The sequence below is a fragment of the Peromyscus maniculatus genome, chromosome 2 (genome assembly GCF_049852395.1).
Source record: "Peromyscus maniculatus bairdii isolate BWxNUB_F1_BW_parent chromosome 2, HU_Pman_BW_mat_3.1, whole genome shotgun sequence".
Lineage (NCBI taxonomy): Eukaryota > Metazoa > Chordata > Mammalia > Rodentia > Cricetidae > Peromyscus > Peromyscus maniculatus.
The window spans coordinates 134,649,719-134,665,272 of NC_134853.1; the positions used below are offsets into that span (position 1 = coordinate 134,649,719).

The following is a 15,554-nucleotide window of genomic DNA, read 5'->3' on the forward strand; positions in this document are numbered from 1 at the left end:
ACCCTCCTGTAATATTCCTTTGCTGAACATACTCTGTTCACAGGACAGAAATCAAGCTGGAACTAGGCAGGAAGCTTCCTTCCTGATGGATAGCCCTCATAATGCATGAAGGTGTTCTCTAAGCTGCTGGGGTAGAAAAGTCATCAACAGTCAGCTGTGGATCCTGTGCATAGTGCTACTGACCATCCAGGCAAGATGTGCCTACTGGTACAATAATATCAGTTCTAGTACAGGAATAACCAGCCATTTTCTGTTTGGAGTTGAGGCCCACTCCACAAGAGGGATTTCATGACCTAGTATCATAAGCTCAGTCAAAAGCCTGAAGGAAAGCTGGGAAGGTCATAGGCCATACTACAGAAACGCATAACCACACAAAGTGAGGGTTAAATGTCCATCCGTGAATGAGACATGTATATATCCCCTCCGGGTTCAGGGCTCATTGTTGAAGACGAGGTGGACAGAATACACAAGCTGGAGGAAGTAGGGGAGTAGAATACTGACATTGAGCTTGACGTGGCTCCTGCACTCTCAGACCCACTGTAGTTGTGATTATCTACACAAGACTGAGCCTGCCAGCATCCAATCATGGATCAGAAAGCTCATTCGTGAGGCCCCACCCCTCCCTGACATAACTAACATTAACTTAAATGCAGTTCATGATTGTCATGGATGGGAAATTTATTTTCTTAAGTAGTGTAGCCACTGATAAGCAACCTGAATGAAATTCATTGTTGGTTTTTTTTTTTGTTTGCTTGTTTTGTTTTTTGTTTTTCAAAAAAGACATGAAAGAATTACAGTGTTTGACCTGAGCAGTGAAGGCTGTAGGGCTCAGGCTTTAGGCATATTCAGGATGAGAGGGAGCAAGATAAGGACAAAGAATGAGCCTAGGCTGGGGTCCATTAGAAGAGCCACGTAGGCCTGTTTTATGTTTTCAGATTCTATTTAAAGAGCATGGTTTAAAAAAATGGTCTGTTGACTTGGGGGGCTGGAGAGGGCTTAAAATCCATTGCTAAGAGTTTGTATAGACAGGACTGGGGCTTTTATATACACATAAAGAAATTAATTACAAATTTACCAAGTTCTGGGGATCCCCATGTCTCTCCCTTACCATACATACACAAAATCTGAGTGAGCCTTCCACTCAAAGCAGTTTATACATAAACCATCATTTACAAACATGGGTTTGGCTGATTTCCCTAGTGAAAGGAGGTCTGGGAAAACATAATTCAACGGTAGAGCACTTGCCAAGCATGCACAAAACCCTGTGTTCAATCCCCAGCACTGGGGGGAGGGGGATGAAAAGGAGAAATTCCTATTCTATGGTTGAGCCACTCCTTCTGATCTCAAAACTGAACCAAAAAGGTAGTGGTAATCTTTGTCAGTCCTTGAAGGACTTTTTCAGGAGGTGTTGACATTCCCATGTAATGGATCTTAACTTTTGAGGAATCATATTTATTTTTAGGAAAAATATAAATGGTGCTGGGGAGGTGGCTCAGTGGTTAAGAGCACTGGTTGCTTTTCCAGAGGACCCAGGTTCAATTCCCAACACTCACATAGAGGTTCACAATTGTCTGTTAACTCCAGTTCCAGGGCATCTAATGCCCTCTTCTGGCTTCCACAAACACACATACATGAAGGCAAAGCATCCATACACATAAAATTAAAGAAACATTTAAAGAAAGATTTAAGCAATAAAACCAAGTATGGGGATACATACCTGAAATCCAGTACTCAGAAGACTGAGGCAGGAGGGTAGCCTAACATACACAAGTTCCAGGCTAGTCTGGAACATAGTGAGCCCCCATCTCAAAAAAAGAAAATAGAAGAAAGGAGGAAAGAAAGTATACAATACAAACTAGGTGTAATTCTAGAAGATACTCTGATCAACCAGTCTGCCAGTCAAGTTAATGGCAACCCCCACACACTAATGCTTTTAACCAAACTGTTCTAACAAGACATGACTAAGCAAATATACCATGGGGTACAGTAGAAATGCTAGGAAGTTAGATGCCAGGAAAATGTGAACTGGAGAGCTGGCTATGCAACAAGGAGGGCATATGCCCTGAGAACCTGAGTCTGCATCTCTAACAGGAGGATCAGAAGAACAGCCATTTGGCATTGTTCTTGGGAATATTAGAAATAAAGGACAAAGACAGCGAGCTAAGAATCAATACATGGCAAATAACAGTCCATCTATACTGTAGTGGCATTTGTTAGGCCTATGACATAGCCAGTGTGGGTCACCCAGCCCTCAACAACTATCCTCTTGTGGCAGCTGTGCTTCCCATCCCATCCTGCTGAACCGCAGTGCCTGGAGGCCTAAGTCAGAGCCTGGCACTCATTTGGGCTTGAATACTGGATGGAGGAATATTGAGTCCAGTCTCCCAAATGCTAAACTCCAGTTCCCAGAACATGCAACGGTGAAACTCGTGACCAGATTGATTTGCAAAGTGCTACAGTCACATACTCAAGACATTGCCCTTCTAGAAACAGGTGAGACAGGAGAGACTTAGACCCTTTTTTTTTTTTTTTAATCTTTCATGATGTAATGTCCAGATAGTTCTAGCCTTGTCAATAACCAACTCCTTGAGGGTATCTCTGTTTTCCACCAAAAGGAGCCTTGGTACCTGCAGCTCCCTCCCTCAATGAGAGGAGACTACAGTTCAGAAGCAAAGGGCTTGGCATTAAAGCAGTTTGTTCCGTGGGCCAGTTTGGGGAGGGAAGAGAAATGAACATTCTTTTCAGGACAGTTGGCCAAAGGGTAGGAGACAGAGTGGTTCAGCATGGGAGGTAGGTTGCAGAGGGACAAGGCAAAGGGCACCTCCTGAAAAATGGGAATTGGGGGTGAGGAGTCAGTCCAAGGCTGTGGCATTGTTGAAGACCGGGGCTGTTTGGGGACCACCAGAACATGTTTCGAGGGACTGGAGGCTTCTCCCCTGGGACTGCTGTCTCGCACAACATAGTTTCCGCCTTCAGAGAGATTCAGCTCCCACAGAGAATCTGGATTCTGAACTTGGGTCCCCGTCTTGGTGACAGCAGGGGGAGGGCCAGTGTTGATGGCTGCGTTCATGCCATGGTGACAGCGCTTGTTTATCCAGTACAACAGTGGGCTGTAGGCGAACATGGCAGCTCTCATCACTTCCACCCACTGCTGGGCATGTTCTTCTCTCTGCAAGTTCTTCTTCCAGTGCAGAAAGAGAATGCAGCTGCCTATTAGCGAGGAACACAGCCCCAGGAATCCAACGCACAAGGAGATCCACACTAAGGCAGTGAGAAAGAAATCTGATGCACTCATGTAAGCTCGGAGCTGTTTCTCATTCCTCTCCTTGACCTCGTCACCATTACTCTTTCAATTCCTTCCCTCCCTCCTCATTCTCTTGTTCAACACTAGACTTCCAAGTTACTTAAGGGATCATTTTAGCTATTTACAGATAAGAAACACTGGGTCTGGAAATGGTAAGAGCTAAGTCAGCTTTCCAGTAGTCCTTATGTTTCTAGAACAGATTGTCATCTAATTGCTTAGCACTCCAAGCAGCCACCATTCCTCCAGCCATGCAAAATATTTTCCCTAACTATTTGTCAGCATGCCTAAGAGCACAAAGTGAGAGGCAGGGACTAGAGATGGTGCACTTACTGCCAGGAAGGCTCAGGTCCTCCTTCTGAGAATCCATAGAGGTCAGTCAGCCTTGGCACCCAGCCTGTCGCTCTGGGGAGAGGAAATTCACATCTCTCCACCAATAGGAGTCCTCAGAAGGCCCAGGCCTCATTGTTCTCTAAAGGAAAGGTCACCAGGTTCTGTCCACTGGGCATTCCAGGGGCCATGTTTGTGGAGTAGTCCTGATAATGGAAGGGAGGAACCCATGCAGCGGCATCTCATAAACGATTACCTACTGCTTCTACCAAGGACTGGGCCACCAGGAGAGCTGTCTGCCCTCATCCTTGCAGTGAGCCAGGAGAGCGAGCCCCCAGAAAAGGGCCCTGGCACTCTCAAGGAGCTAACCACTCGGTTGGTGATTAAGGAAACACCGCTGGGTACCTTACCCAATGCCGATTGGGACAGAGAACACACAGAGCATTGGGCATGCCTGCCCTCTACAAATCTTGGTCCAAGTTGTCAGAAGAAAACTGGCTCAAAGGAACCAAGTAGTGAGCACCTCCTTTGGCTCTTACAATCTCTTTTATTTGTTTCATTTCCTTCCTTCAGCAAGTGCTGGCAGGTGTTCTCGGGCCCTGTGGGAGCTCTCCTCTATCTGGTCCTGCATCCTTTTCCAACCTAACCCCCTCCTCATCCTTCAAACTCCATTCCCTTCTGGCCAGCCCAACAGACATCCCCCCTACATACACACACACACACACACACACACACACACACACACACACACACACACACACCACCTTGGGAATTTTGCTCATGCTGTTTCCTCCCTGAGAGTGCTGCTCCTCTCATCTTACCACTGAGTACCTTTCCTGGCTCAGCTTAACCCCTGGCTGTGTAGCAAACAGTCTTTCAGTTTTCTTCTCAGAAGAGACTTAGAGTTGTTGAGTTCAACTCCCTGAGCCCTGTGGAGACAGGTCTCACCTACCCAGCAACCAATCCCCCAGCATCTATTGAAGCCAGAGCCTTGCTTATTACTTAAGGCAACTTGATCCATTTATGGGTAGCTCAGTTAGAAAACCCTTGTGAGTTAAGCCTAAATTAACTCACAGGAGGATATACTGTAGCTGGAAGTTTTCCTGTGTCCTGCCCGGTCCCGCAGCCGCTCAGACCAAAATAAACACACACAGGCTTGTATTATTTTCAAACTATATGGCCTAATGGCTCAGGCTTCTCACTAGCTAGCTCTTATATCTTAAATTAACCCATTTCCATAAATCTATACTTTGCCACGTAGCTTGTGGCTTACTGGTACTTTTATATCTTGCTTCTCCTGGCGTCTGCTTCACTCTCCTTTCTCCTCCCTGTCTCTCTTGGATTTTCCCACCTAGCTCCATCCTGCCCTGCCATAGGCCAATGCAGTTTTATTTATCAACCAATCAGAGCAACACATATTCACAGCATACAGAAAAAAAAAAAACCCACAGCAAGACACCAACTGGTTCTAGCCTGAATTCTTACCTTTTGGTTTTACTCCTTTTGTAGGCCCCCATTGTGCCTTGAGACACATTTGGTTACTTTTGTTTTTATGACCTAAATATCAGAAACAGTGTAAAGAGGAAAGGTTTCATTTAGCTCCTGGTTCAGAGGGTTCAGACCATAGTTGCTTGGTCCCATGTGGGTGGGCAGGACACCACAGCCTCAGAGGAATATGTGGCAGAAGACCACTGCTCATACTTCAGCAAACAGGAAGCTGAGTGCAGAGCCAGAGGCAAGCTCTGAGCCATAACCTTCAAAGTCCTGCCTCTTGTGATCTTCTTCTGCCCAACCTCTTCACAGTTTCCACAGCCTCCCAAAATAGTGCCACCAGCTGGGGGCCAAGTGTCCCCAAAACATGAGCTGGTTGAGGACATTTCAGATTCAAACCAGAGCAGGCACTATTTTACAGAGTTCTTCCCAGAATGCCTTTTCCCTTGGCTCCGCCTTATTGCCCACAGTTTTTGCTCCTCCTTTGTTGGTGTTTTCCTCTTTCTCCTGGTCTCTAAGTGTTAGCATGCTCCAGGGCTTAGTCTTTAGCATTCTATCTCCATTCCCTCCTGGGTGGGCTTATCCACATCTGTAACATTAAAGAACACAAATACACTGGTAATTCACAGCTTCATACTTCCAGGCTCGAACACAGCTCAGAACTTGAGATTCACATACCCAACAGTCTGGTTGACATCCTTCCTTGCCTATCTATTAAGTTATACTTAATCTTGGGTTTTAAAGTAGGAAAATTACTCACCTTGGAAGTTTCCATTTTTGCTCCACATTTTGGAGCAAATTCCAGCAGTCAGGACGATCCTTTGAAAGAGTAGGCCATGTACTCCTCTGCTCAAAGCCTATGGCAACATTCCATCTCACTCAGCTTAAAAGCCAGTTCTTAACCACAGCCTCCAAAGCCCTGATCAGTTTAACCACCCAACTCAGTGCCATCTCTACCTCTGTCCCCTCACCCACTGGGACAACCTCTCACTCTTTCACAACAGTAAAATCACGTTTGCATTTGCTGTTCCCCTGAGCTAGTCAGTTCCTGCAAGTCTCCAGATAAACCAGCCCCTCATCTCACACAGATCTCTTGCTTGGGCAATCTCCCTATTTGTGCCCCTCATCTTCCTTTGTTCTTTCTACATACAAGCACTGTCACTTATCTTTTTCTACTAAAATGTAAACTCCATGGATTTATGAAAATACGGTGCTTGCATTAGTTACTTTTCTGTTGCTATGACAAAAAAATTAAAAAAGCCATGACTGAGGCAATTTTTAGAACAAGAATCTTTTTGTCTTACAGTTCCAGAAAGAGGGTCTGTAATGACAGGGGAGGCATGGTAGCAGGTGGATGGGGCAAGAAGCTGAGAGATCACATCCTTATCCATATGCAGGAACAGAAAGCAATAACCGGAAGTGAGGCAAGCCTACGAACTCTCAAAGCCTGCCCCTGTGACATCCGTCTACCAGCAAGGCTCCACCTCCTAAAGGTTCACAGCCTCCCCCAACAGGGAACCAAGTAAGTGTTCAAATACCTGAGTCTATGGGAGACATTTCTCCCTCAAACCACCACAGACCTAAAGCGTTAGATAATGATAACTTCTGTAAAAGGTAGAGTGAGATAACAGGGTGAAGTAGAGTAAATATAGACTCTAAAGGGGGTGAGGGGGATATGGCTCAGCAGGTTAAAGGCACTTGCCATGTGAGCCTGGTGACTGCATTGGATCCCTGGAACCCACGGAAAGAAGGAAGGAGAGAACCTACTCCTCAGACTGTCTTCTCACTGCCGTACAATTGCCTCCCCCAACCTCAACACACATAATTTTTTTAAGAGAGGTATCTCTGAAGTGCTGAGATTTGAACTGAGTTGTGGATGATGAGGAGGCAGTATTTGGGCAGAGGAAACAACACGTGCAAGAATCCTGACCCAGGAATTCTGAGCCAGGTACAGGGGAGCAAAGTGAGACTTTCAAAATCACCCACTGCGTTGTTCCAGCCTTGGGAGTCTGATGTCTAATGACAGGCTGCACTGAACAGTTTGGAGGCTGTTCCTGCCTCAGGAGAGGTTCCTATCAACTGAGGCCCAGATAAGGACTTCCATGGGACTGCCCTCACATAGGGTACACTCATGCTGGCAGCTGGTGAGACGGAGATGATGTTCAGCAGGTGAAGATGGTGGCATTTTAGTTGGGGAGGGGGGCGACACATTCTAAGGATGAAAAAAGAGCCTGAATAAAGATTTGTCAAGGACAATTCCTAGTATCTCTGAGAGTAGTTCAATTACATGCCAGGAACCGGGCATTGGTGGCGCACGCTTTTAATCCCAGCACCCGGGAGGCAGAGCCAGGCGGATCTCTGTGAGTTCAAAACTAGCCTGGTCTACAGAGCGAGATCCAGGACAGGCATCAAAACTACACAGAGAAACCCTGTCTCGAAAAACCAAAAAAAAAAAAAAAAAAAAATGCCAGGAACCAGAAGGAACCCAGACTTCAGAGGCAACGCGTTTTAAAAAGAGCTCAGCTCTTAGGTGGAACTTGGTATCTCAACGATTTGTAGCCAGTTTAGCTTTCCCATCTGTAAAATGAGGGTAATACCTACTTCATAGGTATTATGAAGGCCAATAGGACCTTCTGCAAATAGAAACCAAAAAAGAGAAGCTTCAGCTGTGATGTTCAAACATCCTTTGCTGCTAAAGGAACTGTTACAGCTAGTGCCAAGTAAATTTAGAAAAGGGGCAAGCCCAGTGAGAAGCCGAAGATCCAAGTCAGCTTTTCAGAAGAAGCTTGGCGCGCAGAGGCTGCTGGTCCCGGGAGGGAGGACGTGAATCCCGGCAGACTCCCGGGAGGAGACGCACAGAGCGGGTGGGCAGAGACAAGAGCCACCAACCCTTAGCCTCACTGTCCCTTATCCACTCGGGCACCCGGAACCTTGCGCGCGCGGAACCTGGGTGGCGGAGCATCGGCGTCGCGGACCTTGAAGGCGATGGAGCAGGCGCGCGGGCCGGGGGCCGAGGCTGACGCTCCGGAGGAGGAGGAGGGGGAGGCGCGGGCGGCCATGGCGGCTGTGGTATCAGCTGCGGGTGGAGCGTGCCCCGCGGTCCTGCAGGTGGCCGGCCTCTACCGGGGGCTGTGTGCAGTGCGCAGCCGCGCCCTGGGGTTGGGGTTCGTGTCACCAGCACAGCTACGCGTGTTCCCGGTACGCCGGGGCTCCGGCCTGCCCTCGGGGGGAGCAGACGGTAGCGGGGTCAGCGAGCTGGAAGCGAACCCCTTCTACGACCGCTACCGGGACAAGATCCAGCAGCTGCGCAGGTGCGGTCCTGACCGGCTGGGGGTTGGGGGCTGGGACTCGCGGCGCGGGCAGAGCTTCCGGCATTGCTACTACACTACCCTACTTGGTGGGCTTGTACTGTCCCCACTATACCAATAGTTTGTTTCTAAGTTCAGAGAGGCCAGGTCACTTGCCTGAGGTCACATCGCTGGTCTCTGCAGAGCCTTGGGATCTTCCCACAGCTTGTGCTTAGTTCTCAGAACGCTCAGGTGAACTCTAAAGCCCTTATGAGGAAGACCGCTCCAAGAGTTGTCCCCTGTGTAGAAATGTGAAAGCGAAGCCTTCAGAAAAGGCACTTGATTTGCTCAAGGTCACATGTTGAATCAGCAGATGCCTGACCAAGAGATCAGGTTCCCAGGCTCCCAGCTTAGGGCCCTGACTGCATGGAGTGAGAAAAGTGCTGCAGAGACTAACGGCCTTACATTTGGATCGCCCTTTGACCCTTTCATTAAGGTAATGGAGGCGGTCTGGAGAGAGGTAGAGGCTTGCTGGAGGTCACACGGTTGGTTAGGATTTGTCAGACGGAAACCAGGCTTCCTAATGTTTCAGCTTCCAGAAGGTAAAACCTAGAGATGGAAGGGTGTACTTTAGTGGGAGAGCACTTGCTTGCTATGCACAGGGAAGGCCTTGAGATCCATCTCCAGCACTGAGGGGGATAAGTGGGGTAGGTAGGGTCATGGCTGTTAAGATAGGAACAGTGGGTGCCTTGTTCCAGGTGGAAGAGTTGAAGGTCCGAAATGGCAAGGGGTTTTGAGAGTTTGGTGGTACAGGAAGGCAACTATGAAAGGAGACAGACATTAAGGGCTGTGAATTCTCTGCGTTTTGTCTCATTTTAATTCCACTCGCTTAATATCGTCCTCATCTTCATGTGGACATCATCCTCTAACTAGCATTCATTCACCACTTCTAGTCTTGGAAGCCTCCACCCATCCACTTTACCATGAATATGATGATCTCTCACACTTTGTGAAGCAATGGTGGAACAAATGAATGGGTACTTTTCTTCCCTTCAAACACTAGATATTCTCAAATATTTGTCTTTGTTTTGTTTTTTCGAGACAGGGTTTCTCTGTGTAGCTTTGGTGCCTGTCCTGGAACTCACTCTGTAGACCAGGCTGGCCTCGAACTCACAGAGATCCGCTTGGCTCTGCCTCCCGAGCGCTGGGATTAAAGGCGTGCGCCACCACCGCCCGGCTAATATTTGTCATTTTAAAATAGTTTTTTGACCTGCAGTTCTCTCCACCCATTTCTCTCTGATCCCTTTTACCCACAAGCATCTCCAAAGAGATGTCTACTTGCACTCTGAATACTTAGCAGTTCCATTCACGCTTTCTCAAGAGCCCATAATAAGGAAGGTTTCCTTCCTTCCTCTAGGTCATTCCTACCAATATTTATACATGTTGATATTTCAGAAAGTGTCCCATTGAATTCTGCACAGTGTCCAAACTGCTTAGGGTTCCACATAAAGCTTTCACACCCTAGTTCCTGCCAGTCTGTCTAGCCTGATCTAGTATCAAAACTTCAAATAGTATGGTCTAGGTCTAGCTCTAAAATAATTGGAGGGAGGGGAAGTGTTCCAAATATGGGAAACAACAACACAGCCAAAAGTACAGTCATGAAACCGCCTCAATCATTTAGGGAAGTTTGAGCACGTTTTTGTTATAATTATCAGTTGTGCCCAAGTACATATTTACATATCTCCAACTAGATAGTAAGTAAGGACAGTGTCTTAGCTATTTTCTGTGTCCCTGGAGTCCAGGAAGAGCTCTGCTGCCCAGGGTGCCCCTGTGCTCTCTATGTATTGACCGTGACAAGCTCAGGTACATCTGTGGCTGCTAGCCGGGCTTACCCAGTCCTTCCATCTACATAGTAATGAAAACAGTGACATTTGATGTCACATCCAAATGGAATAGGGGGCACCCTATAATGTCTGGACTATGAAGGTCTACCAAAAAGTTAAACAAGATGTCTTTGTCTCCTCACCCATGGGGTTGTGTGTCTCCCAGGCAAGTAGCTGGGATAATGTTTTCATCTCAGCATACAAAGCCAAACATCTCATGGTCAGCCTCACATTCTGACGTATTCCTAATAATGTTGGCAGCCCCAGCCTAGCTTTCAAGCCAAAAGAGCATCCCTGTTTTAAGATAAAAGATGCATTTCTGATGTTCTATCTGCAGGTTCTTTGGAGGATAAGTCAGGGAGATACTCAGGTCCTAACTCTTCTCCCAAAGCACCCACTTGGAGCCCAGGATTGAGGGTGGGGATAAAGGGAGACACCAAGAATTATATTCAGGTAAAAGCACAACACCTAGTAGGCATGCTACAGGATTCCTGCCTGCAGAGCTGACCCAGCAATATGACTTCAAAGTATTCTTTATCTCGAGTAGCCTAATACCTATAATGTTTTAAGGACCTGAGAAACCAAGCCCTGCATCACCTGGGAATAACTTGCAAGAGATAAGAAATGTACTGATCCCTTGAGGCCTAACTAGTTGACCAGCTGGCTTTGCTTTCCACTTTCTTGACTTCCAGGCTTTTACCCCGTTCTTAACAACTGAAAGCAAACCCTACACCCTCATAATGCCTGTGTCCTTTCTTTGTGGACATGGCCTATGATGCCTTGTTATTTCAAAATCCAGAAAGGCCTAGGTGCTTTACCCTTTGATTTACCTTTGGTCAGGTCTGACCCAGCTGCCTTTGAGTCCCGCCTGGAGAAGCGCAGTGAGTTTCGGAAGCAACCAGTGGGGCACTCCAAACAAAGTGATTTTATCAAATGTGTGGAGCAGAAGGTAAGGCCTGCCTGGTCCTTTTTGTGTGTGTTATATGTTTCCTAGCATTCCTCCCAGCCCTTACCCTTGAAGTGATCTCATTGATGGATGAGAAGGTGGTAACCTGAACATCTGATCTTTACTCATTCTCCATCAGTAAATGTATATCCTGTTCTTTCTGGGCAAGATCCTGTAGTCATGATGGAATGTAGAGGAATGGAAAGATGATGCCTGCTCACAGGGAATGCAGTCTAGTGATCAAATCAGTGTACACATGGCACTGGGCTATAGGGAGCAGGGAAATGTTTACAGTGGAGGTCCGGGGTTTAAAGACAGGGTCTCACTGTCTATCACTGGCTGGTCTGGAACTTGTCATGTAAACAAGGCTGGCTTTGAAGTCACATAGATTCTTTTGTCTCTGCTTTCTGGGAGCTGGAATTACAGTCATGCACCACCATACCCAGCAAGATTTATTTATTTTTATTGTTTGTTGTTATGTATAGGTGTGTATGCATGCAAGTATGTATACATGACTGTAGGGGCAATTGAGTTGAAGAAGTAGAGATAAGGTAACTTACCTGCTAAGAAGACAGGCTCTGGATCCACATGCCAGGGACTGAATCAGAGCTTTCAGCTGCCAGCTAGGTAATTATGGACAAATTATATAAGTTCTCTGAGCCTCAGTTTTGCCTACTTGTGAATTCAAAATAGTAATAATACCTACCTCACAGAATCATGCTAAAGACTGAATGAACTGGTATCATCAGCTCAGTCCCTGGCCTTAAAAAGAACTTAATATATCATTAGTCACTGTGATCCTTGAGCAGTCAAAGCTGGAGAAAGCATGTGGGTAGCTATGTGTATAATAATCTAGGACAAGGCTTTCCAAACTCTTTGACTATAACCCACAGTAGGAAATACATTTACATTGCTACTTAGAATACACATATATGTTAGAGCATACACATTTTTTATGTGTGTATCACTGACCAGTGATATGTAATACATTCCTTTTTTTTTTTTTTTTTTTTTTTTTTTTTCTGGAGCTGAGGACTGAACCCAGGGCCTTGTGCTTGCTAGGCAAGCGCCACTGAGCTAAATCCCCAACCCCAATCCATTCCTTTTCTATCTTTAGGCTAGTTCTCATTCTGTAAACCAGTCTCATCTGGAAATTATTAATAACTCTTGAGTTCTCAGTCATCCTCCCACCTCAGCCCCCCATGTGTTCAGATTGCAGGTGTGAGCCATCATGCCTGGGGAGTGCATTCTTATTTTTCATTTTCTAAAAAGTTGTGATGACAATCCACTGAACTGATTTCACAACCTATAATTTGAAAACTTCTAAGCTGGGAGATGCACGGAACGAACTCAGGAGAGACTTTAGCTAGGTTGGAGCCACTTTTAGTTGTTTCTGGCCCTTTCAGAGAGGAAGTGTATTAGTTGTTACCATGTTTCTGTGACAGAAATGACCTTAATGAGGAAGGATTGATTTGGGGACATGGTTTCGGGCGTGTCAGTACAGGTCAAATAGGGTGTGGGCTCAGGAAGCAGAGATGGGGGACTATATGAAGAGACCAGGATAAGAGAGAGCCCCTAAGGACATGACCCTAGTGACATCTTCCTCCAGATAAGCCCCACATCCTACCTTTCATCACTTCCCAACATCAAAATAGTATGAATCCAGCAAAAGATCAATCCATTCATTAGGTCAGAGCCCTCATGACCTACTCATCCCTGGAAGTGCCATCACAGACTTACCCAGAGGTACACTTTACACATCCCCCAGGCACCTTTCAATCCAGTCAGCGTAACAGGAATATTAACCATCACAAGAAGTCTAATTAATAGAGAAACTGAGAACTCAACAGGACTCTAGTGTGCTGACCCCTACCACTAGATGTGCTATCAGGAATAATCAGTTCTAGAAATTACATCTCTCCATGTCTCACCTGATCTGTGGCTGGTCTAGAATAGGTCAGAGTGCCAAGCACAGAAAGTCCAAAAAGAACAAATTGGGAAGGAATCCTTCATGTTCCTTCACACTCCTTCATAGTGGCAGGTGTAGAATGAACTTCCTGTTAGGGGATTCAGTGATTACTAACAAACTCTTTCTCATCTCTGCATCTCAGCATCTTAGCAGAAGGAAAATTGTCCATAAACAATAACTTTTAGAATAGCATGTACAGTGTTGTAAAGAGCGGATAGAAGTGAATTCTCAGGTATAGAATTACTTAGTGAGATTGCCAACTTCCGTGATTTGGTTTTCTTTTTTCTTTTCTTTCTTTCTTTTTTTTTTTTTATGAGGAAAGTATAGTTTAATAGCCTGTCTCATCATGTATTTCAGACAGATGCCTCAGGGAAACAGCCTGTGAGCAAAGGATTCACTAAGGACAAGGTAGGTTTCTAATTAAATATAGAAATCCAAGTCTGAAGTCATATGGGACATCTATAATAAGAGGCTGCAAATTTAAACATATTTATTGTGCTCAGTGATCTTTTTTGTATAAGGTGATTTTTTTTTCCAACAGTAGAGATGAGAAATATTTCTCTAGATTTTTGTGTCCTTGACATGACCCCCAGCTTCAGTATCGGTCCAAGGATGCTACAAGAAATTTGAAGAAAATGGAGTGCACTCCTTTCTGTAGAAAGTAACTTTCAAAATCAAAGCACCATATGTAGTCTGTACTTTATTGTGCAGATAAGGAGCTCCCTGGTAGGACAGCAGCCAGGGTTTCTCCTTTTTTACCAGCTGCAAAGGGCTGCAGGACTCATTGGTGAGACGGAAGCATTTGGGGGGTGCTTGATGACCTAATAGCTACTCTCCAGGAATAGGTCTGTGTGGGAGCGGAGACTCACGTTCTCTAGCGTGTGAGTGTTGAATGCTTATTCTGTACCTACTAAGGTCTGCTTCACTGGGCTGACATTCTATTCTACAAGGCTTTAGACAGAATTCAGCTGGGGTTGTTGTTAATTGTAAATGTTAATTGCTATTTCTTCTTTCAAGACTCTCAGTTCAATCTTTAACGTTGAGATGGTGAAAGACAAAACTGCAGAGGAAATAAAACAGGTAATGAATGAAAATGGGTAGGTACGCTCCCTGAAAGTATTTGCTCTGTGAACCAAGTCTGAGACCAGAAAAGGTCATACATTTTTCTGACACCTTTTTCTATCCCAAATGAAAAGTAGTCACAAGGGACAAAAGTGATGAGTCACATAAATAACAGTGACACGAGAAATGTGTCTTTCTTTGTCTTGCTTTGATATGGCTCATCAACTTCGGTTTCCCCTCTTTTTTATCCCCGTTGCCCATGTACTATTTGAATTCCTCAGAACTCCACACCTGCATCCCTGCCCTACCTTTCCAAACAGGCTCCCTGGTGTGGTGCTGGCAGGGAGTGGTAGGCATGGCTGCTTTCCCTGCTCCCCCACTTGACGTGACCTTAGCTGAGTGTGCTTAAGGTTCTATTTGCCTTGCAGAGAAGATGGTGTGCTGGTTAGAACAGAGACTTTCAAAACAAGCTGCCATTTTTTTTTTAAGTCCTAGCTCTGCCATTCTGCCACATTTGACCAGACAAGTTAATTTTTCAGGGCCTCAGTTTCCCCGCTGTGAAGTGATAACAACTGTACACCTACTTCTTGAGCTATTTGAGAATTAAATGAATTAACATTTGTGAGGCAATCCTGACACAGAGTAAGTGCTATAGCTATGTTTTAAAATAAATGAAAAAATACTATGTTGGGAACTTGTTTGCAGATATCCAGTGACAACTCCTCCCCTAACCCTATATTCACTTCCTTAGCACTGTGACCCAAGGACCTTCTATAGAAGCGTCCTGAGCATCTCCCTTGAAAGCATTCGTGATCTCTCCTGCCTGTTTGATCATTCTATGTGCCTTAATTTGCATTCATTCTGTGTACCTTAATTTGCATTGCTAGGTTGTTTGTTTGTTTTTGGGTTTTTTTTTTTTTTCCTTGAGGCACCGTTTCTCTGTGTAGCCCTGACTGTCCTAGAACTCACTCTGTAGCCCAGGCTGGCTTCAAACTCAGAGATCCACCTGCCTCTGCCTCCTGAGTGCTGGAATTAAAGGAGTGCGCCACCACTGCCTGGTGTTTGTTGTTTTTTTATACCTATAATTCTTTTCTCTCTAGCCTGTATGAAACTATTTGAGCATTCTTTATACTTCCCTGAGTTATATTAGGTGTATGTGCTAATTAACAATGTAGTAATGAAAGGGATAATAAAGACAGGCAGGCATTATACTTTTTGCTTCACTGTTATTTTTTCATTAAATTTTAATGTCTACCCTAGGAAGTAGATTCTGTTATTCCCAATT

The 15,554-nt window shown here is 45.5% G+C and overlaps 2 protein-coding genes across 15 annotated transcripts in view; one reads left to right on the top strand and one right to left on the bottom strand.

Moving 5' to 3' along the window:
* Nucleotides 1-2,515: 2,515 nt before the first annotated feature.
* Tex38 (testis expressed 38) lies at nucleotides 2,516-7,843 on the bottom strand. Of its 3 annotated transcripts, none has more exons than XM_016005138.3 (3): nucleotides 7,724-7,843; nucleotides 5,117-5,711; nucleotides 2,516-3,261 (listed from the first exon to the last, which is right to left on the bottom strand). In XM_016005138.3, the coding sequence occupies exons 2-3, from the start codon at nucleotides 5,163-5,165 to the stop codon at nucleotides 2,657-2,659; spliced, it is 654 nt and encodes a 217-aa protein (XP_015860624.1). In that variant the 5' UTR covers nucleotides 5,166-5,711; nucleotides 7,724-7,843; the 3' UTR covers nucleotides 2,516-2,656. The 3 variants fall into 3 exon arrangements, with proteins under 3 accessions (XP_015860624.1, XP_042127566.1, XP_076420918.1); XM_042271632.2 differs by lacking the exon at nucleotides 7,724-7,843 and adding an exon at nucleotides 5,883-6,363; XM_076564803.1 differs by lacking the exons at nucleotides 5,117-5,711; nucleotides 7,724-7,843 and adding an exon at nucleotides 3,635-3,773.
* Atpaf1 (ATP synthase mitochondrial F1 complex assembly factor 1) overlaps nucleotides 3,728-15,554 on the top strand; it is a 29,273-nt gene continuing 17,446 nt past the window's right edge. For 2 of the 12 annotated variants that reach the window (XR_013049288.1, XR_013049289.1), the window contains exons 1-5: nucleotides 3,832-4,006; nucleotides 6,429-6,644; nucleotides 11,133-11,241; nucleotides 13,565-13,615; nucleotides 14,225-14,287. Coding sequence is in view for 8 of the 12 variants with exons in the window: in XM_042271628.2 (XP_042127562.2) it covers nucleotides 3,861-4,006; nucleotides 6,429-6,644; nucleotides 11,133-11,241; nucleotides 13,565-13,615; nucleotides 14,225-14,287 (585 nt within the window). In the remaining 4 variants the exon portion in view is untranslated. Of the gene's footprint in view, nucleotides 4,147-6,428; nucleotides 6,645-7,927; nucleotides 8,434-11,132; nucleotides 11,242-13,564; nucleotides 13,616-14,224; nucleotides 14,288-15,554 lie in introns of those variants that run through there. The other 10 variants (XR_013049290.1, XM_076564801.1, XR_013049287.1 and 7 more) reach the window with 9 other exon arrangements.